The following is a 25940-nucleotide window of genomic DNA, read 5'->3' as shown; positions in this document are numbered from 1 at the left end:
AGAGATAGGGTCTCGCTCAAGCTGGTTTCGAACTCTGGACCTTGAGCAATCCTCCCACCTTGGCCTCCCAGAGTGCTAGGATTACAGGCATGAGCTACCGCCCCTGGCCTCTTATGACTATTTTTTATCGTTATTTATTTTTTGTATAAGCAACCATTTTACCAAGATTTTTCATTTTAGACAATCTTACTCTGTTGTCCTGGGTAGAGTGCAGTGGCATCATTGTAGCTCACTGCAACCTCCAACTCCTAGGCTCAAGCGATCCTCCTGCCTCAGTCTCCTTAGTAGCTGGGACTAGAGGTGCATGCCATGACACTTGGCTAATTTTTCTTTTCTTAGTAGAGATGAGATCTCACTCTTGCTCAGGCTGGTCTGGAATTCCTGAGCTCAAATGATCCTCCCGCCTCTGTCTCCCAGAGTGCTAGGATTATAGACGTGAGCCACCATGCCTGGCCAGATTTTTATTTTTGTACAGTGCAAATTAATCAATTTAAATAGTTACAAGAAAGCACAGCAAATTAGAGATTATCTTTAGAATTATTAGTGCTTTTTTAAAGACCAGGTAGGATTAGAGGGTAAGAAATGGTATAGGGTAGGGGGAACACCTGACTAGCTCTAAGGCTTTAAATACACAGTGCAATTGATTACATATTAATCTTGTGACTATTATTTGAGACCATGGTACTTCATAAACCTTTCTTACTGTTGTGTTCAAAAGAAATTGGGTTCTCAGGTTTTATTCTGTATTTCTCTTTCATGTAAACAGAGGAAGTATCCAGTGTTCTTTTCTAGGTTGGTGAGATTTTCCTTTTCGAATATTCATGGGCCTGGTTAGATGAAGGGATAAATGTTGCCAGTCTCAGGTGGAATAAGGAAAGAACCTTGAATTTTCCAAAAATGATAAAATTGCTTTGTGACTATCTCCCATGGTAGGGAAGAAATACAACCTTGTTAGCATCTGTTTCCTTTGCAGCCAAGTTGAAAAAAGTGAAGAAAAAAAGAAGAAGAGATGAAGAACTTTCGTCTGAAGAATCCCCTCGCCGTCATCACCACCAGACCAAAGTCTTTGCCAAGTTTTCTCATGATGCACCTCCCCCTGGCACCAAGAAAAAGCACTTATCCATTGAGCAGCTTAATGCTCGTCGCAGGAAAGTATGGCTCAGCATTGTGAAAAAGGAACTCCCAAAGGTAAGTGAATAACTTCTGTAGAGGGGGATGTGGATAATATTTTCTCTCCTTATCCTCTGAGGTGGAGCTATGACAGCTAGATACCTGTACAAATAGGATTTCAGAAAGGAAACTAATCAGTTGGAATTAAGGGAATTCTGAGCTGTACTCTTTTTTATTAACTATTGTTTCTAGAATTTGGTCAGAATTCACAAGAGAGTTATTGTCAATGCTCCTTGGCCAGAAAAATGGAAGGAAACCTCTTAGAGGAAGGAATGCAGTTTTCTTAAAAATAGCAATAGAGATTTGACAGTAAATTGATAGGTGATAATAGAGAAAACTAAAATAAAAAGGAGATGATATGTTTCTTACAGAATTTATAAACACTTGAAAATTGCAAATAATTACAGGCACTAGAAATAAATTGAATGATTTAAAAGAAACATGTATAAACATTCTTTTTACTCTTTTTGTTTAGTTTTTATAGCATTTCGTTTTGATATAATTTCAAAATTAAAAGTTGTAAGAATAGTGCAAGGTATGTTCATATACCCTTTACTGTGATTCACCAATTGTTTGTATCATACCCTTAACGATGAATTACATTTAATGTTGATATGAGCGGGATATTTCATTATAAATTAGATATTTCGTAATCATGATATTTTATGTATTTAGACAAGTTGATCCTGAAGTCCATATGGATAAAGTCAGTATGCAAGTGTAGCTAGGGAAGAATTGAAAAAGCCCTATGAAACATTAAAACATACTATAGTTTGTGCACAGTGGCTCACTTCTTTAATCCCAACACTCTGAGAGAGGCCACGGTGGGAGCATCACTGGAGTCCAGAGTATAAGGATACGGTGAGCTATGATCATGCCACTGCACTTCAGCCTGGATGAGACCTTCTCTCAAAAAATAAAAACCAAAAATAAAACAACAAAAAAAACCCCCGAAACCTCCACAATTAAAAAATGTGGTACTGGCAGATGAATAAGGAAATTAGATCTGTAGAATAAACTGGTGGAGTGGTGCTGGGAAAACTGGGTAGCAATTCAGAAAAACATTGTTTGGAATGCTTTTTGGAAAAAGATAAAATTAGATCTGTATCTCACACATATATTCCATATGGATTTAGGATCTCAATGTAAAAAAAAATGAAACCATAAAAATACTAGAAGAAAATGTGATTACATTCCCCTGTAAACTTTGTATCGGAAAAGAGTTTCTAATTATGACTCAGTGTCTAACAGAAATAAAAGAAAATAGTGATTAAAAATTTGACTAAATAAAATGAATTTTTTTTTTTTGAGACAGAGTCTCACTCTGTTGCCCGGGCTAGAGTGCCGTGACGTCAGCCTAGCTCACAGCAACCTCAAACTCTTGGGCTCAAGTGATCCTCCTGCCTCAGCCTCCCGAGTAGCTGGGACTACAGGCATGCACCACTATGCCCAGCTAATTTTTTCTATATATTTTTAGTTGGCCAATTAATATTTTTCTATTTTTAGTAGAGACGGGGTCTCGTTCTTGCTCAGGCTGGTTTCAAACTTCTGACCTTGAGCAATCCTCCCACCTCGGCCTCCCAGAGTGCTAGGATTACAGGCGTGAGCCACCGCCCAGCCAGAAGGATTGCTTAATCCCAGGAGTTTGAGGTTGCTGTGAGCTAGCCTGACGCCACGGCACTCTAGCCTAGGCAACACAGTGAGACTCTGTCTCAGAAAAAATATAGGAGATTGTCAAAGGAACATGGAGGCCAACCTGAAGGAGTTCCTAATGGTCAAAGCTAGAACAATTTTAGCAACAAAAAAATAATGATAATATTGGACTTCAGCCTTTAGAATAAAAGAAATATTCATGAATCCATACTGTTATAAATAAATAATTGAATATGTAAATAGGTGAGATAGAAGAACATCTTTTTCTTTTTAAGTAGAATTACATTGATAAGTATAGAAGAAAAGAAGGAAATAGAGAATCATCATTAGCCAAACACCAAGTAATAATTGTTGGTGACCAGATCCATTGATGAATGCTAATATTAGAGGGCAAAAGTTAGAGGAGAAACAGAATTAGCATAGACTCAAAGCAATTTACTCAAGCATATGCTTTAGGACGAAAGAAGAGATAGTAATCAGTGGTGAATATTGACAGAAAGCCCCTTAACCAAGTTATCAAAGTAAACATCACTAATGTATATTTTAATATTAACTCTTTGATGTGATGCACTGAGAGCACATCATTTCTGTGGTACTTTTGCCAAAATTGCATAACTTTATTCCATCCTGAGAAAATATCAGAAAATCCCCAATTGGGGAACATTCTGCAGAATAACTGAGTGATATTCTTCAAAAGTATCAAGGACATGAAAGAGAAAGATTGAGGAAATATTATAGATCTGAAGAGACTAAGGAGAAAACCAGCCAAATGCAATGTGGTATCCTGCCTAAGATTCTGGAATAGTAAAGGAATGTCAGTGGAAAAATTGTTGATGGTCAAATAAGACCTTTAGTTAATAATATTGTACCAATGTTAATTTCCTTTTCCTAGTAATTATACTGTGGTTAGTGTAAGATGTTGAAATTAGAGAAGGAATAGGAGATTGACAAGAACTCTGTACTATTTGCAATTTTTCTGTAAGTCTAAAGTTAGTTTAGGCCTGGCACAGTGGTACACAGCTGTAGGCTGAGGCAGGATTATTGCTTGAGTCCAGGAGTTTGAGTACAGGCTGGGCAACATAGCGAGATCTTATCTCTTAAAAAAATTCAAAATATATGGCAAGGATCTACCATATTTACTTTACTCATATTTGGCAAATGGTTGCCTCATTAACTTTATTTTTCTCTTTGGAGATAGAGTCTTGCTTTGTCATCCTGGCTAGAGTACGGTGGCATTGTCATAGCTCATTGCGACCTAAAAATCCTGGGCTCAAGTCATCCTCTTGCCTCAGCCTCCTGAGTAGCTGGGACTACAGGCACACTCCACTGTGCCTGGTTAATTTTTTGTATTAATATTTTTGGTAGAGGTGGTGTCTCGCTCTTGCTCAGGCTGGTCTCGAACTCCTGGCCTCAAGGAATCCTCCCACCTTGGCCTCCCAAAGTGCTAGGATTACAGGCATGTGCCACTATGTCCAGCCCTCATTAACTTCTGTTATATACATGCATACCTTTTATTTGTCAACCTTTTTAGCGTTAGAGACTTTGTGCTACACTTACTACTAATACTTGAGTGTGTATTTCCTGAGGAAAAGGACATTCTCTCACATACAAAGCATAGTGCAATTATAAAGATTAGGAATTTAACGGTGACATAATACCATTATCTGATCCATAGTTCATAGTAAAATTTCATCAGTTGTCTCAATAATGTCCCTTATAGCTTTTTTTTTTTTTTTTTTTTTGAGACAGAGTCTCGCTTTGTTGCCCAGGCTAGAGTGAGTGCCGTGGCGTCAGCCTAGCTCACAGCAACCTCAAACTCCTGGGCTCAAGCAATCCTGCTGCCTCAGCCTCCCAAGTAGCTGGGACTACAGGCATTCGCCACCATGCCCGGCTAATTTTTTGTATATATATTAGTTGCCCAATTAATTTCTTTCTATTTATAGTAGAGATGGGGTCTCGCTCTTGCTCAGGCTGGTTTCGAACTCCTGACCTCGAGCAATCCGCCCGCCTCGGCCTCCCAGAGAGCTAGGATTACAGGCGTGAGCCACCGCGCCCGGCCTCCTTATAGCTTTTTTTTCCTTCAGATTCAATCCAGGATCCAGCCTAGGACTACATGCTGCGTTTATTTGTCAAGTCTCTTTAATCTTGTTTAATCTGAAATAGTTCCTCAGCCTTTGTCTTTTATGACATTGTTATCTTTGAATAGCATCATGCATGTTATTTCGTACAATGTTTCTAAATTTGGGTTTGTCTGATATTTCATCATGATTAGATTTGGACTATACATTTTTTGGCAGTATTACCACAGGAGTGATGTGTCCTTCTAGATATATGCATCTGATGACATATGGTATATTTGTCCTAATAATGATGATATTATCTTTGGCCCCTTAGTGTAGTGGTAGTTTGCTACTGTAAAATTAAAGTTTTTTTCCATACCAGTTAAGAAATATTTCTGGAGGGGTAGTTTATGTATGAGCATTCTTGATGGTAAAGTTCTGGGAAAAACCTGTTTAGTACCCGATGAAGAGATTTCCAATGATGCCCTTTCAATGATAAGAATTGACTTTTCAATAGGAATATTTTCAGTTCTTTAAAGTGACAATAGCTACTCAAGAATTCAAGGAAATTTTTGATAAAAGGCTCAAAAGTTTCCATAAGCAGATAGTCTGAGCTGGAAACATTATAGAAATGGCTTTCACACCCTCGGTGTAACTTTGAATCTGTTGTTTTTTCAGCGTCAGGAAGATGGCTCTTTAATAGAGAGCCACTCTACTTTGCCTCTTCTGTGTCTTCTCCCATGTCAAATAGTGTCTCACTTCATGGAAAGTGAGATTTCTTTATTGACCTTTTTTTTTTTTTTTTAAGCTTGAGTGGAAGACACTAATAGCAGGAGAATGGGTTGTGGGATGCTGGGTCCTCTTGTGTTAGATCTACCTTTGAATTTTTTATTGGAGCTGAAACTTAAGTGGTGGCAGAAATTGAGTAATAGTGACAGGAGGCCCTGGCTGGAGCTGGGTCTAGAATCACAACCTGGGAGACTATTTTACCTTTCTTCTAATGATTCCTGTATCTGAGTGTGCTGTTCTCTCAGCTTTGTAGATTGGCCCTGGAAAGCAATGTGTTTTAATCAGGATGGTGCTAAGGTTTGGGTATGTCACATTTTCCTTGTCCACTTAAAGCCTTATATATAACTTAAATTCTTTCCAAAAGTATACAGAGGGTTCTATTTAAGGCAGCTGCAATGTTAGCTTATTCTTCTTAATGCTTCTTTAGGAGCTTGTGTATAACACTGAGATAGTACATCTGGATGACTTTTACATATATGCCTGGCTTGACATTTTCTTTTGTTTTTTATTTTGACATTTTATTTTCCCATCCTCTAGGAATTGAATAAAAGACAATGTCAGTCTACATAATGTTATTTCAAAAATTAATCCTAAATGAAATATTATTTTAAATATTTTAGGCCAACAAGCAGAAAGCTTCAGCTCGTAACCTGTTTCTCACCAATAGCCGGAAGGTAAAATTGTAGTTTTAAATTTTCCATTTCATGTTTTGCTGGAATATCTATTCTCTAAGAAATGATTCTGTGAACTTATTCCCTCAGAGGGCAATAATACAGTTTCCTTTAAGAGTTGTTTTGAGGATCAGAGGAGGTTAAAGTTAACTAGTTGTTTTTTCCTGCACTAGTTATTCAGCCTCTTTTCTCATTTATAAAATGAGGATTATGATAATACCAACTTCATAGGGTTTCTGTGAGGAATAAATTAGTTTAATATATGTTAAAAAGGTGCTGAACATATAATAAGTGGTGATAGCTATTATCATTAATGTGTGTGATAATACCTTGTAACTTCCTAGCACATCTTAGGGCCATCTTAGTCATTGTACTTTGTTTCATCTTCTAAAGTGATAGATATGGATAAATTTCTTATCCCTGATATTACTGCAGGGTCTGGGTCACATTATTATACAGGGACATTAATCAAGTTGGGAGAGAAAGACATGTAGCCATAGGGTTACTACTTGTGCCAAACAGATTAAGGAATGATGTAATTCAGAGTCCATGAAGAACCATCCTCGGGTATTGGGTCTGCCCTGTTGTGATGACAATGTTGTTTGCAGCTTGCCCACCAGTGCATGAAGGAAGTGCGTCGAGCTGCCTTGCAGGCCCAGAAAAACTGTAAGGAGACCTTGCCTCGTGCCCGCCGCCTCACCAAGGAGATGCTTCTTTACTGGAAGAAATATGAGAAGGTGGAAAAGGAGCACCGCAAACGTGCAGAAAAGGAAGCTTTGGAACAGCGGAAATTGGATGAGGAAATGCGGGAGGTAAGGCAAAAGCATAAAATTTTGAAAACCCTAATTACTATAGCCATATCAAGCGATTTGTTTGTAATTTGAAAATTGTACATCTAACCAGTGAAACTGTCAAAAATTTTTAGACTTGAAGGTAGAGATTTTAGTCCAGTAAACTGTTTCTGTTCTTTCGGTAAGGCCCTCCTGATGACCTTTGCCTCTTTTCTTCTATTCTATTCTCTGCAGCCTTATTCTTCAACAAAAATGCATGAGTAAAAGAAAAAGAAAGCATCTTATAGTTCAACTTGACTTATTTCCAGATGCCAGCTATAGTTTTGATTTGTTTTTTGTGACAGAGTCTTGTTCTGTTGCCCGGGCTAGAGTGCTGTGGCATCAACCTAGCTCACAGCAACTTCAAACTCCTGAGCTCAAGCAATCCTCCTGCCTCAGGCTCCCAAGTAGCTGGGACTACAGGTGCATACCACCACGACCAGCTAATTTTTTCTGTTTTTACTTGTCCAGCAATTTTTTTTCTATTTTTAGTAGAGACGGGGTCTCAACTCTTGCTCAGTCTGGTCTCAAACTCTGGAGCTCAAGCAGTCCTCCTGCCTTGGCCTCCCAGAGTGCTAACATTACAGGCATGAGCTACCATGCCTGGCCTGTAGTTTTGATTCATTGGGTATTAAGGGCTAGATGCCAAATTTAGAGCCAGATAGGGACAGTGGATGATTAGACTAATTTTCTGAGACTCATCCCCCCACCTACTTTACTGTTTTAATTTGTTGCCACTACTATTGCTAAACCTGATGTCAGCTGATCTAGGCTGTGTATATTGTTGAGGGAAGCAAGAGGAGAGAAGAAGAGGGCAAAGTTATTACATTGCCATTTGTAACATAGTTAAGAAAAATGGAAGGAAGGCTGGGCACGATGGCTCAGGCCTGTAATCCTAGCACTCTGGGAGGCCGAGGCAGGTGGATTGCTCGAGGTCAGGAGTTCGAAACCAGTCTGAGCAAGAGTGAGACCCCCGTCTCTACTATAAATAGAAAGAAATTAATTGGCCAACTAACATATATAGAAAAAATTAGCCTGGCGTGGTGGTGCATGCCTGTAGTTCCAGCTACTTGGGAGGCTGAGGCAGGAGGATTGGTTGAGCCCAGGAGTTTGAAGTTGCTGTGAGCTAGGTTGACGCCACGGCACTCACTCTAGCCTGGGCAACAAAGCAAGACTCTGTCTCAAAAAAAAAAAAAAAAAGAAAGAAAGAAAGAAAAATGGAAGGAAAGTAGAAGTTTAAAGAAAGAAGGGAATCAGTGGTTTGGATGATGTTTTCTTTCAGATATAGGTAGTAACTTTTGTCAAAGTACAGCTTTGGAGCCTCCTCTAAACTCTTGATCTTCCCTTTATCATGGCTCTGAGGATAAATATGGATTTTGCTCAGTTCTCCTAAGTAACTTGAGTAACTTGTATCTTTGTATGTAAGATAAATGTATTACTCAGTTAGTGTATACATTTGATGCTGTTGGGACTACTTAACTCACTGAGTTTAGAGGCTTTTGAAAATTTCATCTCTTAATTAATTTTTTCTTTCTCCTGCCCCCCCCCCCAATTTTAAATTTTTAAGTGGCTTATCTTATAATCTAGATTTGGTAGACCTAGATTCTCTCAGTTTTGTTGATAGCTAATTGATAGGAATTTCATCTGTGGTTATACTGATTTATGTGTCTTTCTTTTAACTTTTGAAGTAAAACTTTGCTAGCCAGGCACAGTGGCTCACATCTGTAATCCTAGCACTTTGGGGAGGCCAAGGTGGGAGGATCATTTGCACAGTCAAGACCAGCCTGAACAACAGTGAGACCCTGTCTCTACTAAAAGTAGAAAAAATTAACTGGACAGAAATAAAAAAAAAAATTTAGCCTGGCGTGGTAGTGCACACCTGTAGTCCCAACTACTCGGGCGGCTGAGGCAGGAGGACCCCTTGAGCCCAGGAGTTTGAGGTTGCTGTGAGCTAGGCTGATGCCACGGCACTCACTCTATTAGCCTGTGCAACAAAGCGAGACTCTGTCTCAAAAAAAAAAAAAAAAAAAAAAAAAAGTGAAAGAAATAAAACTCTGGTGTATTTTTATTGTTCCCTTAATTTACACTGGTCAGGCTGGATGCGGTAGCTCACACCTATAATCCTAGCACTCTGGGAAGCTAAGGCTGGAGGATTGCTTTAGCTCAGGAGTTTAAGAGTAGCCTAAGCAAGAGTGAGACCCCATAAAAAAAAATTAAAAAGAAAAAAATTTACATTGCTCATTAAAACATGTGACAATTAACTAAGGTGAAAGGAAATATTACTAATTTTCTTAATTATTTTACTTTAGAAAGTTTTTCTTGATAGCACTTTAGCTTTAACTCATGAACATCCATTAAGGAAGAATTTCTTGACGTGTCAGATTATGTGTTTAAAGAAACAAAAAAGAAGGCCGGGCGCGGTGGCTCACGCCTGTAATCCTAGCACTCTGGGAGGCCGAGGCGGGCGGATTGCTCGAGGTCAGGAGTTCAAAACCAGCCTGAGCAAGAGCGAGACCCCATCTCTACTATAAATAGAAAGAAATTAATTGGGCAACTAATATATATACAAAAAATTAGCCGGGCATGGTGGCGAATGCCTGTAGTCCCAGATACTTGGGAGGCTGAGGCAGGAGGATTGCTTGAGCCAGAAGTTTGAGGTTGCTGTGAGCGAGGCTGATGCCATGGCACTCACTCTAGCCTGGGCAACGAAGCGAGACGCTGTCTCAAAAAAAAAAAGAAAGAAAGAAACAAAAAAGAGAAAAACTTCAGTTTTCTCTCATTCTCTCTCATATTTTCTTCTAATTAGAATCTGGCTCAAATGCTATAAAGCCTGAAAGGGTAATTTTACGTAGCATTCTGGTTTGTAAAATACACTTCTGGACTTTTTGTCTTTTTTTTCTGTGTTCCTTATTTTATTATTTTTCTTGTGGGTAGGTAGATCAAGGATAAGTCACGTATACTTCATATGAATTTCATTCTAAGATAGTTATTCAAAACAATGACTTTAATTTAGTATTTATAGAGTGTTCTATATTCCATAGTTTGGCTTTTTGGATTATTTTGTTTAGCCATTTTATTGTTTATCTTAAGAATAATTTTATTTATTGACACAGTGATTATTTTTCTTATCTAGTTATTTCAGAGCCTTTTTTTTTTTTGAGACAGAGTCTCACTCTGTTGCCCGGGCTACAGTGCCGTGGCATCAGTGTAGCTCACAGCAACCTCAAACTCCTGGGCTCAAGTAATCCTCCTGCCTCAGCCTCCTGAGTAGGTGGGACTACAGGCATTCACCACCAAGCTTGGCTAATTTTTTTTATATATTTTTAGTTTATTCATTTTATTGTATTAGTTGTACAACTAATTTTGTTCTAGTTTTTTAGTAGAGACATGGTCTTGCTCTTGCTCAGGCTGGCCTCGAACTCCTGCACTTAAACAATCCACCTGCCTCTGTCTCCCAGAGTGCTAGGATTATAGGTGTGAGCCACCGTGCCTGTCCCAGAGGCAGTTTTAATTTAGCTTTCTCTTTTTTTTTTTTTTTTGAGACAGAATCTTGCTTTGTTGCCCAGACTAGAGTGAGTGCCCAGGTGTCAGCCTAGCTCACAGCAACCTCAAGCTCCTGGGCTCAAGCAATCCTTCTGCCTCAGCCTCCCCAGTAACTGGGACTACAGGCATGTGCCACCATTCCTGGCTAATTTTTTTTTTCTATATATTAGTTGGCCAATTAATTTCTTTCTATTTATAGTAGAGGCGGGGTCTCACTGTTGCTCAGGCTGGTTTTGAACTCCTGACCTTGAGCAATCCGCCTGCCTTGGCCTCCCAGAGTGCTAGGATTACAGGCGTGAGCCACCATGCCCAGCCTAACTTTGTCACATTAAAAAAAAATTCACACACATAATCAGTCTATTCTTTTTTTTTTTTTTTTTTTGAGTCAGTGTCTCACTTTGCCCGAGCTAGAATGCTGTGGCATCAAGCTATCCACATGTGATTATACCACCAAGGTTATAAAATAGAATATGTTGTTTGAATTTAATTGATGTCTCAGTGCCACTATATAAAATAATATAGCGAGGAAGTAATAGAGAAAAGATTGATAGTGTAAAGGAGAGCAAACAGAGGTTATGATTATACTATGAATGAAAGTTATTCATTGCTTTTAGCGCCCCTGACTTTACTAAAATAAAATTATTCATTAGCAATTTTTACCTTTATAAAAGTAAAGGATTTGTAAAGGAATTGTATGTAAACTATATAAAGGTTCAGTGAATTCTGTTGACTTCTTGAATATAATTGATAAATTGTCTCTGTTTTCATTTTCAACTTTTTCCCTCTTTAGGCGAAGAGACAACAGCGAAAACTCAACTTCTTAATCACCCAGACAGAATTGTATGCCCATTTCATGAGTCGCAAAAGAGACATGGGTCATGATGGTATCCAGGAAGAAATCCTAAGGAAACTAGAAGACAGTTCTACCCAGAGACAAATTGACATTGGTGGAGGAGTGGTAGTTAACATCACACAGGAGGATTATGGTGAGTCCTGAATCAGGAATTAGAGGGGAAGTGGGTACCCCGATTTTTCCAATATAAGGTTATATACGTTATTAATTCTTTTTTTTTTTTTTTTGAGACAGAGTCTCGCTTTTTGACCAGGCTAGAGTGAGTGCCGTGGCGTCAGCCTAGCTCACAGCAACCTCAAACTCCTGGGCTCAAGCAATCCTGCTGCCTCAGCCTCCCGAGTAGCTGGGACTACAGGCATGCACCACCATGCCCGGCTAATTTTATATATATATTAGTTGGCCAATTAATTTCTTTCTATTTATAGTAGAGACGGGGTCTTGCTCTTGCTCAGGCTGGTTTCGAACTCCTGACCTCGAGCAATCCGCCCGCCTCAGCCTCCCAGAGTGCTAGGATTACAGGCGTGAGCCACTGCGCCCGGCTCGTTATTAATTCTTATAAGTATTATTTTGTTTCATTGGTAATATTCATCAAAAAAGGGAGGATTTATTGTATTGGAGTAAGAAAAGTGTGCATTTCTGTAAAAAAGCCTATAAAATAACTTATTGAAGAATTTTTAGAAAGGAAAGGGTCTGGTTATGCGATCTTGCAAATTTGGAAATAAATTTTATTTGTTGTGATATGTTAGTAGAAATAAAAGGTATTGAATCTGAATTCAGTGAACATGTTTGAGCAGAGAAAAATAATCTTTTGCACAACAAGATTCTTGCTTACACAAACATGAGAAAGATACTGTTCAGTTTTGATTTTTCGTGACTGAAAGGGGAGGTAGGAATTGGGGTGAATGATGTTTGAAAGATTTACATAGAGAATAGTGCTTCAGATCATGTTGAGCTAGAAATAAAAGATAGTGGAAGTGTTTTAGCATATCCTGGGAGTTCCACATTTGTCTGTCTTCTGTTTAAATAGTTTAACCTAGCATAAACATAATGATAATTTGAATCCTCAGTGTCTTTCTTTTCCTTCCAGTTGGCATCAAATCATAGAAGAAACCCCAGGGCTTAGAGATAGTGGACCTCAGGTGGTTTTTGTGAGCTAGCTTTGGCTACTGAAGACCATGGCAGCCCTCTCTGCCTCCATTGTACTTCTAGCTCCTTATGTCTAAGAATTTAGCTTTTCTCTTCCCCCACCTTCTGTGAACTTAGGGATAAGTAGAATGAGGGAATTAGTGGTCCACACATGTTGTGTGAATTGCATCTTTGAAGGAGCTTAATTGACAAGGTAAAATAATCTAATCTACAAGTTTTCCTTTTCAGATAGTAACCATTTCAAAGCGCAAGCCCTGAAGAATGCCGAAAATGCTTACCATATTCACCAAGCTCGGGTAAGTCTTAAAAATGAAAAGGTATCATGTAATTGGCCCTGGAAATACCTCACAATCCTTTACTTAGGTGGTCTTCCTTTAGTGTTAGTCACATTTTCAGTTATAATAAAGGCACTGGCCAGCTTGTTTGTGTGTGACTATGTGTATAGAGTCCTGGGGGCTGCATTTCGGTTTAGTTTAGATTAGCAGGAATACTTGAGGAAAGGCAGAAAAACTGGCATTCACTTGCCTAAGCTTTAGGAGTGTGTTGATTTAAAGTTAGACTAGTTTGTATATTTTTTTTCCTCTTGAGTAATCAGTGGTAATATAGTATGAAATGTATTGTGGTTATTCAGTGAAAAGGCCACCATACTCTTGGCTTATTGAGAGAGCTGTATCATACTTGGAAAAAACTGCTAAGTTATTATTTTCTTTCACTTTAGTGATAACTTGCTCTGTGTTATTCATGATATAATGATGTTTAATAAAATCAGAACAAAATTGCAGTTAGATTGAACTAAGTAAAGAAAATTCAGTTTTCTGCATAGGAGGCTCTATTTAACTTTGATAGGATCCAAGTCAATGATAGACACGGAACAACCTTCTCCCAACCACCCCTAACCAAACACATTTTATATCAAATCTTTAACAAGTGCCTTGAAGCTAATAATGTTATAATATGGTGTAGTGGATGTTCATCAAAAATATTATATTCCTAACATAATTGTTATATTAATTAAATAATGAGTAATATACTTCATTATAATGTTTTACGTATATCATGTTAGGTTATATTATCATTATTTTTTCAGAAATTTTGTTCCACTTATTTTTCTTAGCATAGGATAGATAGATATGTTGTTATTGTGAATTTTATTTGCATTTAATATTTTTCCCTCTTATATTTTTCTTCTACTTTTTAAATTTTTCCAGACAAGGTCATTTGATGAAGATGCAAAAGAAAGTCGAGCAGCTGCCCTACGGGCCGCAAACAAGTCTGGCACTGGGTTTGGGGAGAGTTATAGCCTAGCAAATCCATCTATCCGGGCTGGTGAGGATATTCCACAGCCCACAATTTTTAATGGCAAATTGAAAGGTTATCAGCTGAAAGGCATGAATTGGTTGGCCAATCTCTATGAACAGGTGAATTTTAGCTTTCTGACTTTTGCTACCTTACTAATTCTCTCCATTTATTATTTTCCTAGAATCATCAGTTCAATGTAATTGTGAAATGAACACAAGATAATGTCTTTTATTTAAGCCCTTTAAAAAGCTTTTTCTTTCTTTCTTTCTTTTTTTTATTTTTTTTGAGACATGGCTTCATTCTGTTTCCCAGGCTAAAGTGCAATAGCGTCACCATAGCTCGTTGCAATCTCAAACTCCTGGGCTCAAGCAATCCTACTACCTCAGCGTCCTGAGTAGCTAGGACTACAGGCTTGTGCTAACAACATACCTGGCTAATTTTTAAATTTTTTGTAGAGATGGGGTTATACTATGTTGCCCAGGCTGGTCTAGAACTCCTGGCCTCAAGCGATCCTCCCACCTCAGCCTCCCAGGGTGCTAGGATTACAGGTGTAAGCCAAGGGGCCTCTTTTCTAATCACATTTGTTTGAATGAGTCTCTTATCCTGGATAGTTACTTTTGGCAGTAGGTTGAACCCTGTGTGATAAAACACATGGGGTATTGAGCATGTATTTTATTTTTCAGGGTATTAATGGCATTCTTGCGGATGAAATGGGCCTTGGTAAAACAGTACAGAGCATTGCCCTTCTGGCCCATCTGGCTGAGGTAGGTAGATGTAGTTTTTCTATCTTTTTGTTTCTAGAATTTAGGCTCATTTTCTATTGAGAATTAGCTACTTACAAAGCACTATACTCCCTACACTCTTAGCATACCAAGACAATAGGACTTGATCCTTGCCCTCAAGGCTTTTTACAAGGGAATGGTATAGTATAACTTCTTGGTTTTCAAGAGGGCTAGGACTATTTTGAGCATGTGTGGTTTGATAAACTCCCTCCCACTTCGTATTGATTATCACCAGTGTAGTGACAAGGACACTGTAGTTAGAAGACCTTGATTCACATCTGAACTCTGTCCTTACTTGCAACATAAACTTGGGTAATTCACTTAATCTCTTTTCTAGTCAGTTCATGTTAACTCTCTGAGGCTTAGTTTCTTATTCTGTAAAGTGAGTGTTGTGAGAATTAAATAAGAAAATTAAAACACTGAAAAAAGCAAATGCTCTATACCAATTAAGTAATTATAAAATTATTATGATAATCTAGTATAAGAAAAAACAATACATTTAAGCAAGTGTGTCATTTGTGAATGACATAAATTAGGACCTATGAGAGGCCAGAAAGGTTAGTAATTGCTTGGTATTTTTTTCTCAAGCTATACTCTTATGTTGTTAATATTAATATAGGATATTATTATTTACTGTACAGATTTGGGAACTAGGTACGGTTTCTCTTGTTATAATGTGTTTCCTATTCTTAAACTGCTCTTGTCATTAATTATTAATATTAAATATTTTCAGTTTTTCTACAGTTGGCTGACCCAGTTTTTCTGTTACAGAGAGAGAACATTTGGGGACCTTTCTTAATAATTTCACCTGCTTCTACACTTAACAATTGGCACCAGGAGTTTACAAGATTTGTTCCTAAATTTAAGGTAAAAATCAACCCAACAGAAAAATCTGTTGCTGTTTAAAATAAGCTGACTCTTCTTTTGCTGCTTTACTAATTTACTTACTCATAATCATTTTACATTTTTTCCATTGTTTCTAAAATAACTTGCATATATTCACTATAAAATTTATTGATGCAAGCAATAAGAGAAACTTTACATTTAGCAATGTGAATTGACACTTCTGGTCAAACTGCCACGATAGAACATGTCTACTTTGTTTGGTTTAACATAGATTTTAACAAATCATATCTTCAAGACACATATCCTGTAATTTATGATGTTGCTTCCTCACTTCAAATCTATTGATAAATAATTCATGTTTTTTACTGTAAAGCCTGATCTTTGGTCTTGGTCCAGCTTATAATGTTTAAAATAGATAATGTGAAAGTTGATTTAACTAATTTGAGGAAAAGAATTGAGTTTGAGGTAGGAAGTGATCAGTAGGGAAGTATGTTGTCTCAGGTTGGGCAAGACATGGACAAGATTTAAACAAGTGTTTAGTGATAGGAAGTTGTACAGATGTATTAATAAAAAAGAATGGGTAGGGTTTATCACATTAGTTGCAATTAAAAAGGGTGGAAAATGAGGTAATTATGTCTTGTGTCCCTAAAGGGGCATGGTCAGGAGGATTTTATGAAATATGTATCAAGAGATATTGACATGATCTGTCTAATTTTGGGTCTCCATAACAGTTTAATGTAGTTTAAAGGGCCTGGGGTGGGGTAGAAATGGGAGGCTTCTACTTTGTAAGGAATAGGAAATTGTCTGGGATTTCACACTTTGGGGAAGCTTTATGGCTATTGTTCTATGTTTGTGGCTGAATTGTAAATTTAGAAACTGTTTACAAGACACATTAGGTATATAGCTTTTAACTTGGCTGACTCTTCTTCATCTAAGAAGATGAGATCATTGAATATTCTTGAATTGTTTGCCATATGGATTATGGAGATCACCATCTTTTTCTCCCTCTTTTTTTCATACAATGTTCAGTACATGTTGAATAATCAGGATGTTGAAAAATAAAAAGTCTTATAAAAAATTTTCATCAAACCACTCAGGTTTTCAATAGCTCCTCCACTGGCTGATAGATGGCAATGTGGTACCACTAATGTGATTGGTATCTCTCCTTTGATTTTATACCTATGCTTGACACTAAGCTTTAATTTGTATGTTGAGCTTCTTTTTGAAAGTCTAGTTTAGGGATTAGTAAAATATAGCCTGTAGGCCAATTCTGCCAACTCTTTGATTTTTTTTTTTTCTTCTTTTTTTTTTGTGAGACAGAGTCTCGCTTTGTTGCCCAGGCTAGAGTGAGTGTCGTGGCGTCAGCCTAGCTCACAGCAACCTCAAACTCCTGGGCTCGAGTGATCCTTCTGCCTCAGCCTCCCGGGTAGCTGGGACTACAGGCATGCGCCACCATGCCCGGCTAATTTTATATATATATTAGTTGGCCAATTAATTTCTTTCTATTTATAATAGAGACGGGGTCTCGCTCTTGCTCAGGCTGGTTTCGAACTCCTGACCTCGAGCAATCCGCCCGCCTCAGCCTCCCAGAGTGCTAGGATTACAGGCGTGAGCCACCGCGCCCGGCTTATTTTCTATTTTTAATAGAAATAGTGTCTTACCCTTACTCAGGCTGATCTTGAACTCCAGAGCCCAAGCAATAGTAGGCTTGGAAGTGCTAGGATTATAGGTGTGAGCCAGTGCACCTGGCCCCATTTTAACTGTTTTAAAGTATACAGTATAGCAGCATTAAGTAAATTCACAATACAATGTTGTGCAACCATCACTGCTATCTAGTTCCAGAACTTTTTCACCACCCTAAATGGAAACCCCCTACCCATTAAGCAGTCACTCCCTGTTCCCCTCTGCCTACAGCCTCTGGCAACCACGAATCTATTTTTTGGCACTGGATTTATTTATTCTGGACATTTCACATAAATGGAATCATAGAATATGTGGACTTTTTCTTTTCTTTTTTTTTTTTTGGAGACAGTTTCATTGTTTTGCCTGGGCTAAAGTGCCGTGGCGTCAGCCAAGCTCACAGTAACCTCAAATTCCTGGGCTCCAGCAGTCCTTCTGCCTCAGCCTCCCAAGCAGCTGGGACTACGGGCACACACCACCATGCCCCAGCTAATTTTTTCTATATATTTTTGGTTGTCAAGCTAATTTATTTCTATTTTTTTGTTGTTGTTGTTGTTTATTAGAGACAGGGTCTCACTCTTGCTCAGGCTGGTCTCGAACTCCTGAGCTCCAACGATCCACCTGCCTCCTGAGCTCAAATGATCTTCCTGCCTCGGCCTCCCAGAGTGCTAGGATTATAGTCATGAGCCACCACACCTGGCCCCATATATGGCCTTTTATGTCTGACTTCCTTAACTTAGTATAAAGTTTTTGAGGTTTACCCATGTTGTAGCATGTGTCAGTGCTTTATTCCTTTTTATGGCTAAATAATATTCTATTATATATATGTATCACATTTTGTTTATCCATTCATTGGTTGAAATTTGGGTTATTTCCTACTTTTTGCTGTTGTGAATAGTATTGCTGTGAACATTCATGTGTAGTCTTTTATTTTAATACATGTCCTGTTTTCACTGCTTTTGGGTATATACCTTTGAGTGGATTGCTAGGTCATAATTCTACTTAGGAATCTGCCACTTTTTTTGTATGGTCTATAAGCTAAGAATAGTTTTTACATTTTTAAATTATTTATTTAAAAAGAATATTTCTTAAGATGTGATATATGAAATTGAAATACATATATATTAGAACACAGCCACACTTTTATTTATGTATTACTTATGGCTCATTTGCCATACAATAGCAGAGTTGAGTTATAATGGAGACTGTGTGGACTGCAAAGCCTAGAATCTTTACAGATAAGGTTTGCTGGCCCCTCCTGTAGCTGTTTTATTGTTTCAATTGCAACTGCTTTTTTATGTTGTCAGAAATGTGTTAATTTTCCTATAGAATATAGATGTGGACTCTGCTCAGGTGTGTAGTTAGATTATATTCAAAGACAGTTATATCTTTGACAACATCTGAAAGTTCATTTTATTTTTCAGTTATCTGAGTAATATTCTTCATGGTTCTGCTGTGATTAATGCCCTGTAACTTCCTCTTCATTTCTTCTGACTTCCTTTTTCCACATGAAATGTGATTTATGTCATTTTAATAGTTACTATACTAATTTTTATTCCTGAAATTGGTTATTCTATTTGTTTTCTAAATCATTTTCTTCTCTATTATTTTTTTCCACTTACTTTGAAGCTTTTTTATTTTTCTAATGCTTTGAGAAAGAATTTAGAGTATTGGTTTTCAGCTTTTAAAATGTGTGCATTTAGGCGTGGCTCATGCCTATAATCCTAGCACTCTGGGAGGCCAAGGCGGGAGGATCGCTCAAGGTCAGGAGTTTGAAACCAGCCTGAGCAAGAACGAGACCCCATCCCTACTAAAAATAGAAAGAAATTAATTGGACAACTAAAAATATATAGGAAAAAGTTAGCCAAGTGTGGTGGCGCATGCGTGTAGTCCCAGCTACTCGGGAGGCTGAGGCAGAAGGATTGCTTCAACCTAGGCGTTTGAGGTTGCTGTGAGCTAGGCTGATGCCACAGCACTCTAGCCTGGGCAACCGAGCAAGATTCTGCCTCAAAATAAAAAAAAGAAATACAAAAAAAAAAATGTGTGCGTTTAAAGGAATTAATTGCTTTATGTGACATTAGCCATCCAAAATTTTGATGTGTCACATATTAATTATCTTTCAGTTCAAAATAATCTCTGACTTCCATTGCAAGTCTTTCTTTGATTCATGGTTTATTTAAAACTATAGTCTTTTCAGCCCGGCGCGGTGGCTCACGCCTGTAATCCTAGCACTCTGGGAGGCCGAGGCAGGCGGATTGCTCGAGGTCAGGAATTCAAAACCAGTCTGAGCAAGAGCAAGACCCCACCTCTACTATAAATAGAAATAAATTAATTGGCCAACTAATATATATAGAAAAAATGAGCTGGGCATGGTGGTGCATGCTTGTAGTCCCAGCTACTTAGAAGGCTGAGGCAGAAGGATTGCTTGAGCCCAGGAGTTTGAGGTTGCTGTGAGCTAGGCTGATGCCATGGCACTCACTCTAGCCTAGGGAAACAAAGTGAGACTCTGTGTCAAAAAATAAATAAATAAAAGTATAGTCTTTTCAAACAACAGAGGATTTTCCAGGTGCCTTTTTTTATTATTAATTTATGGCTGAAATCCATTCTGGTAAGAAAACATAGTTTTTGTGATTTTAATGCTTTGACATTTGTTGAATGTTGTTTTTGTGGCCTAGCATATAGTCTATTTTTCTGTGTTCCCTGTGTGTTTGAAAATTATAGGTATTCTGCAATTGTTCAGCACAGTATTATATTTGTTTTCATTATTTCAAGTTTGTTAACTCGTTCAGCTCTTCTGTATCTTTAGTGATTTTTTTTTTTTTGAGACAGGCTCTTGCTCTCTCTTGTCTGGGCTAGAGTATAGTGGTGTCTTAATAGCTCACTGCAGCTTCAAACTCTTGGGCTCAAGTGATCCTCCTGCCTCAGGCTCCCAAGGAGTTGGGACTACAGCAAGCATCACCATGGCTGGCTAATTTCTTTATTTTTTATAGAGACGGGGTCTTGCTGTGTTGCTCAGCCTGATCTCAAACTCCTGGGCTCAAGGGTTCCTCCCACCTCAGCCTCCCAAACTGCTAGGATTACAGGCTTGAGCTACCATGCTGAGCTCTGCTCTTAATGTAATTATTGGTATGTTGAGTTTAAATCTACTGCCTTGCTGATTGTTTTTTACTTATTTGACCTCTTCAATTTTTCTTCTCTTTTCTTATATCCTTTTGGATTGGTTAAATTTTATTACTTTCCCCCCCTTTCTTAGTTTTCTAGTTGTGCTAGTCTTTGTGCTGCTATAGCAGAATACCTGAGATGGATGATTTATTTAAAAAGGAGATTTATTTCGTACAGTTCCAGAGAGTGGGAAGTCCAAGGTTTAGGGGCTCTAATCTCATGAGGGCCATCTTGCTATGTCATCCCATGTTGAAAGGTATGGAAGAGCAAGAGAGTACAGGAGGGGTCGGGTGGTGTATGTGTGATGGGGGAAGGAGGGACTAACGTTATCCTTTTAGTAGTAACCCACTCCTGTGATAATAACATCCATTCATGAGGGCTCTGCCCTTACGACTTTTTACCTCTTAAAGGTCATAACCTCTCAACATTGTTACTTTGGGTATTAAGTTTCCAACACATGAACTTTGAGGGGACACATCCAAAGCATAGCACTAATTATATATTCATTTTATTATTTAGTAGATAACCTGGAGAACACAACAATATTCTTAACTTTTAAAAAAAGTAATATAAATTAATACTGTTAATATTTCCTGGCCGGGCGTGGTGGCTCGCGCCTGTAATCCTAGCACTGTGGGAGGCCGAGGCAGGCGGATTGCTCGAGGTCAGGAGTTCAAGACCAGCCTGAATAAGAGTGAGACCCCATCTCTACTATAAATAGAAAGAAATTAATTGGCCAACTAATATATATAGAAAAAATTAGCCGGGCATGGTGGCACATGCCTGTAGTCCCAGCTACTCGGGAGGCTGAGGCAGAAGGATCGCTTGAGCCCAGGAGTTTGAGGTTGCTGTGAGCTAGGCTGACGCCACGACACTCACTCTAGCCTGGGCAACAAAGCGAGACTCTGTCTCACAAAAAAAAAAGAAGAAAAAAATTTCCTAGATGGTACAAGGGCCTCAGTATACTTTAACTATATCCCTTTCTTCTAGACTTACATGCTGTTGATTTTTTATATTAATCTTCATTTCTTCCTGCATTTTTATGCTTCTGTCTGGCTAAAAGTGTTGAATTTTGCATTCTTCTGTTTCTCCAATGCTTTATTCTGGATATTTTCTTCTGTCCTATCATCCAGTTCATTAATTTCGTCTTCAGCTACATCTAATCTGTCATTAAACCCATCTATTGAATTTTTAATTTTATTTATTATATTTTTCAGTTCTAAAAATTTCCTTTGGTTCTTTTATAATACACCACTGATATTTTCTGTGTATTTTCTGTGTACAAATTAAATTAGCATTTTTTAAAAGTCCTTTTTTTTTTTTTTTTTTTTGAGACAGAGTCTCGCTTTCTTGCCTAGGCTAGAGTGAGTGCCGGGGCGTCAGCCTAGCTCACAGCAACCTCACACTCCTGGGTTCAAGTGATCCTCCTGCCTCAGCCTCCTAAGTAGCTGGGACTACAGGCATGCACCACCATGCCCGGCTAATTTTTTGTATATATATTAGTTGGCCAATTAATTTCTTTCTATTTATAGTAGAGACGGGGTCTCGCTCTTGCTCAGGCTGGTTTCGAACTCCTGACCTCGAGCAATCCGCCCGCCTCGGCCTCCCAGAGAGCTAGGATTACAGGCGTGAGCCACCGCGCCCGGCCTAAAAGTCCATTTTTTATATCTTCATTGTGTGGCTCTCCTCTGGGTTTTTTTTCTGTTATCTGTCTTTCATGTTGATTTTGAGTCTTGTGATGCGGCCTTCCATGTGTCTGGACTTTTAAAAAATTGTATGCTAGACATTGTATAGAAAAAAAGTCTAGAGATAATTATGGGAAAGTATACCACATAGTAGACTTACCTTTCTGGGGTTCTTTTTTTTCTAGTTCTTGTCTCCATAATTCTCTACTGCCTAGTAGTTCTCTGATGCCTTCAAAACAAATGTATCATGTATGTGTTTCTATTTGGTTTGCAGAAGGATTGGTAAAACCACCTATTCCACTATTGACAGCAGAGGAACTCTTATACTCATTCTGTTAAATCATTCTATTTTAAATCATTCTAAATAACTAACATATTTGTGATGATAATCTTAAGATTATTGATAGAAAATAATATATATGTTGGCCCTTTTTCCAGGTGCTACCATATTGGGGAAATCCTCATGATAGAAAAGTCATCAGGAGGTTTTGGAGTCAGGTAACTTTTTGCTTCCTGTAAACATACATACATGCAGTCATCATTTCTCCAGTTGATTTGAATAACTTCTTGTGGACAAAGTCTTATGTATTATATATTTCTGGATACTGAGCAAGTGTCCATTTTTTCTGATAATATATTTTTCCTGTTTTGCTTTTTTTTTGTTTTGAGACAGAGTTTTACTCTTTCTAGAGTGCCATGGCATCAGGCTAGCTCACAGCAACCTCAAACTCCTGGGCTCAAGCAACCCTCCTGCCCCAGCCCCCCGAGTAGCTAGGACTACAGGCATTTGCCACCATGCCCAGCTAATTTTTTTCTGTATATGTTTAGTTGTCCAATTAATTTCTTTCTATTTTTAGTAGAGACTGGGTCTTGGTCTTGCTCAGGCTGGTTTCAAAACCTGAGCTCAAATGGTCCGCCTGCCTTGGCCTCCCAAAGTGCTAGGATTATAGGCATGAGCCATCGCGCCCAGCCTACTTTTCCTGTTATAGGCAATCAGCTGGACTTGAAGTCCAAGATTAAGTAATTACTTTTTTCTTTAATAAGTTGAAGACCAGTTTTTAGCATAGTTTGCGATAAAGGTGACTGTTTTAAAAACAGTTATGGTTCACTTCATTGCACATCTCCCTACCACATGGGAAAAGCACATTTTCAGGGCTATCTTAATTATCCTGGCCCTAGAAAATGTCCATACTTCATTACCCTATTATGAATTGTTAGGTATCCCTTTTCACCCTTCCCCTCTTGTATTTACAGAAGACCCTCTACACTCAGGATGCCCCCTTCCATGTGGTTATCACTAGCTACCAGCTGGTGGTGCAGGATGTAAAGTATTTCCAGCGGGTCAAGTGGCAATACATGGTACTGGATGAGGCTCAGGCGCTCAAGAGTAGTTCCAGGTAATATGAGCAGTAGAAACCAAACTCAGTGGATTGGATCATTCCCATATATAAATGAATGAGATCCAAGAACATAGTGTGACATGGTCTCTGCATCAGCCATGTAACTGAGCAGAAGGCAGAAATTCCCTTTTATATTTTTTCATGGGACACAAATATTAATGCATAGAATACAAAGCTTCGTATAAGCTTTTATCTCCTTATTCAATAATTGTTAATATGACATTTTAACAGGTTGTTTTTCTTTAAGGAAAATTTCTATAGAGAAAGGTGTCTCTTCCCTTTCTTTAAGAGGTTATTTTAAATGGGAGTGCTAAGTAGGAAGTAAAATGTTACATTATGTGATTTCTAGGTTCTTTATGTAGATTGTCTCCGTCCCTGGAAGGTTATTAGACCTCCAAGGATCCTTTTATCTTAAGTTATATGTTTAAAGTATTTCACATACCTGTGACATTCCAAGCTGAATATAAAATGTTACTCAGTGGTATTGAACCTTAGGTTTGAGGCATTTTTATTAACTCTTGATGAGGCCAAAGAACTTTCTTAGAGGTCTGTGTTAAGTGGCTGGATGGTATTTTCCATGGAACTTTCTATCCTCTGAATGGCATTATTTCATATTGCATTCTTTTGAAGGAGGATATGCCTGTGGCCAGGAGCAAGGAAGACTAATTTTATATTTTCTTCTCATATCCTCTCTTCCTCCAGTGCTTCCTTCACACTCACACTGGAAGTGAACAGATTAATAATTTTACTGTAGTATAAATACTACAAATAAGTAACTTCTGATTAACTGACTTATTTCAACAAAACTGACCAAAGATAACAGAAGAGTTTATGAAACCAGAAATGACCCTACTCTGCCTATTTGAGGGCTATTTTTTTCTAAGCCCTAATATCATGTTTTTGGTATGGAAGAGTCAGTGCCCTTGAAATTTCCTATTCTCACCTTTGTTGAATAATCTTTTTTAGTTGTGTACATGATGGCATATTAGATTCTGAGTGTTACTTTTTTGGAAAACATTTTTAGAAATCTGGGGTCAATAGAGTAATTAAAGGAACATTTATTGCTAACATGGAATTTATTTTATTAAACAGTGTTCGTTGGAAGATCCTTTTACAGTTCCAGTGTCGGAATCGGCTTTTGCTAACTGGGACCCCAATTCAGAACACCATGGCAGAGGTAGGCACGAGTCTAGGTCCCAGGTTTATGTCTTCATAAAACAGAATTGTTCCAGCAAAGCATAGAATTCTCTACCCATGTCCCCTTGGAGTGCTACTGCTCTATATGAATTATAGTCTCTACATAAAAGGAAGAATTTTTGTTTGTTTGTTTGTTTGTTTGTTTGTTTGTTTTGAGACAGAGTCTCGCTTTGTTGTCCAGGCTAGAGTGAGTGCCGTGGCGTCAGCCTAGCTCACAGCAACCTCAAACTCTTGGGCTCAAGCAATTCTCCTGCCTCAGCCTCCCGAGTAGCTGGAACTACAGGCATGCGCCACCATGCCTGGCTGATTTTTTCTATATGTATTAGTTGGCCAATTAATTTCTTTCTATTTATAGTAGAGACCGGGTCTCGCTCTTGCTCAGACTAGTCTCGAATTCCTGACCTCGAGCAATCCGCCCGCCTCGGCCTCCCAGAGTGCTAGGATTACAGGCGTGAGCCACCACGCCGGCCAAAAGGAAGAATTTGACTATAGGTTTCATAAGTCATCTTTAAGGCATCTTCCTATTTTTTCTTCCCTCTCCCTTTTGACAGAGTCTCACTCTGTTGCCTGGATTAGAGTGCCATGGCATGAGCCTGCTCACAGCAACCTCAAACTCCTGGGCTCAAGCAGTCCTTCTGCCTTAGCCTCCCGAGTAAGGACTCGGGCTGGGACTACAGGCATGGGCCACCATGCTGGGCTAATTTTTTCTATGTATTTTTAGTTGGCCAATTAATCTCTTTCTATTTTTAGTAGAGATGGAGTCTCACTCTTGCTCAGGCTGGTTTCAAACTCCTGACCTTGAGCGATCCTCTCGCCTAGGCCTCCCAGAGTGGTAGGATTTACAGGAGTGAGCCACTGCCTCCAGCCCATTCCTATTTTCTTATTCTCTGCATAAGCCAATGCATTATTTCATTCCTTTTTTTTTTTTTTTTTTTTGAGACAGAGTCTCACTTTGTTGCCCAGGCTAGAGTGAGTGCCGTGGCGTCAGCCTGGCTCACAGCAACCTCAATCTCCGGGGCTCAGCGATCTTACTGCCTCAGCCTCCCAAGTAGCTGGGACTACAGGCATGCGCCACCATGCCCGGCTAATTTTTTGTATATATATTTTTAGTTGGTCAATTAATTTATTTCTATTTTTGGTAGAGACGGGGTCTCGCTCAGGCTGGTTTCAAACT

General features: G+C 38.5%; 1 protein-coding gene across 3 annotated transcripts in view; it reads left to right on the top strand.

Annotated features, from left to right (window-relative positions):
• Positions 1 to 25940, top strand: part of INO80 (INO80 complex ATPase subunit) — a 141960-nt gene that overhangs the window by 32697 nt on the left and 83323 nt on the right. For 2 of the 3 annotated variants that reach the window (XM_076004254.1, XM_012766455.3), the window contains exons 7-17: positions 974 to 1188; positions 6293 to 6346; positions 6952 to 7155; positions 11507 to 11702; positions 12944 to 13011; positions 13924 to 14133; positions 14698 to 14778; positions 15568 to 15663; positions 22608 to 22667; positions 23424 to 23566; positions 24662 to 24746. In XM_076004254.1, coding sequence (XP_075860369.1) covers positions 974 to 1188; positions 6293 to 6346; positions 6952 to 7155; positions 11507 to 11702; positions 12944 to 13011; positions 13924 to 14133; positions 14698 to 14778; positions 15568 to 15663; positions 22608 to 22667; positions 23424 to 23566; positions 24662 to 24746 — 1412 coding nt within the window. The remainder of the gene's footprint in view (positions 1 to 973; positions 1189 to 6292; positions 6347 to 6951; positions 7156 to 11506; positions 11703 to 12943; positions 13012 to 13923; positions 14134 to 14697; positions 14779 to 15567; positions 15664 to 22607; positions 22668 to 23423; positions 23567 to 24661; positions 24747 to 25940) is intronic. The other variant, XM_076004255.1, reaches the window with a different exon arrangement.

Source organism: Microcebus murinus, chromosome 6 (assembly GCF_040939455.1).
Source record: "Microcebus murinus isolate Inina chromosome 6, M.murinus_Inina_mat1.0, whole genome shotgun sequence".
Lineage (NCBI taxonomy): Eukaryota > Metazoa > Chordata > Mammalia > Primates > Cheirogaleidae > Microcebus > Microcebus murinus.
This window is presented reverse-complemented; position numbering and strand designations above follow the sequence as displayed.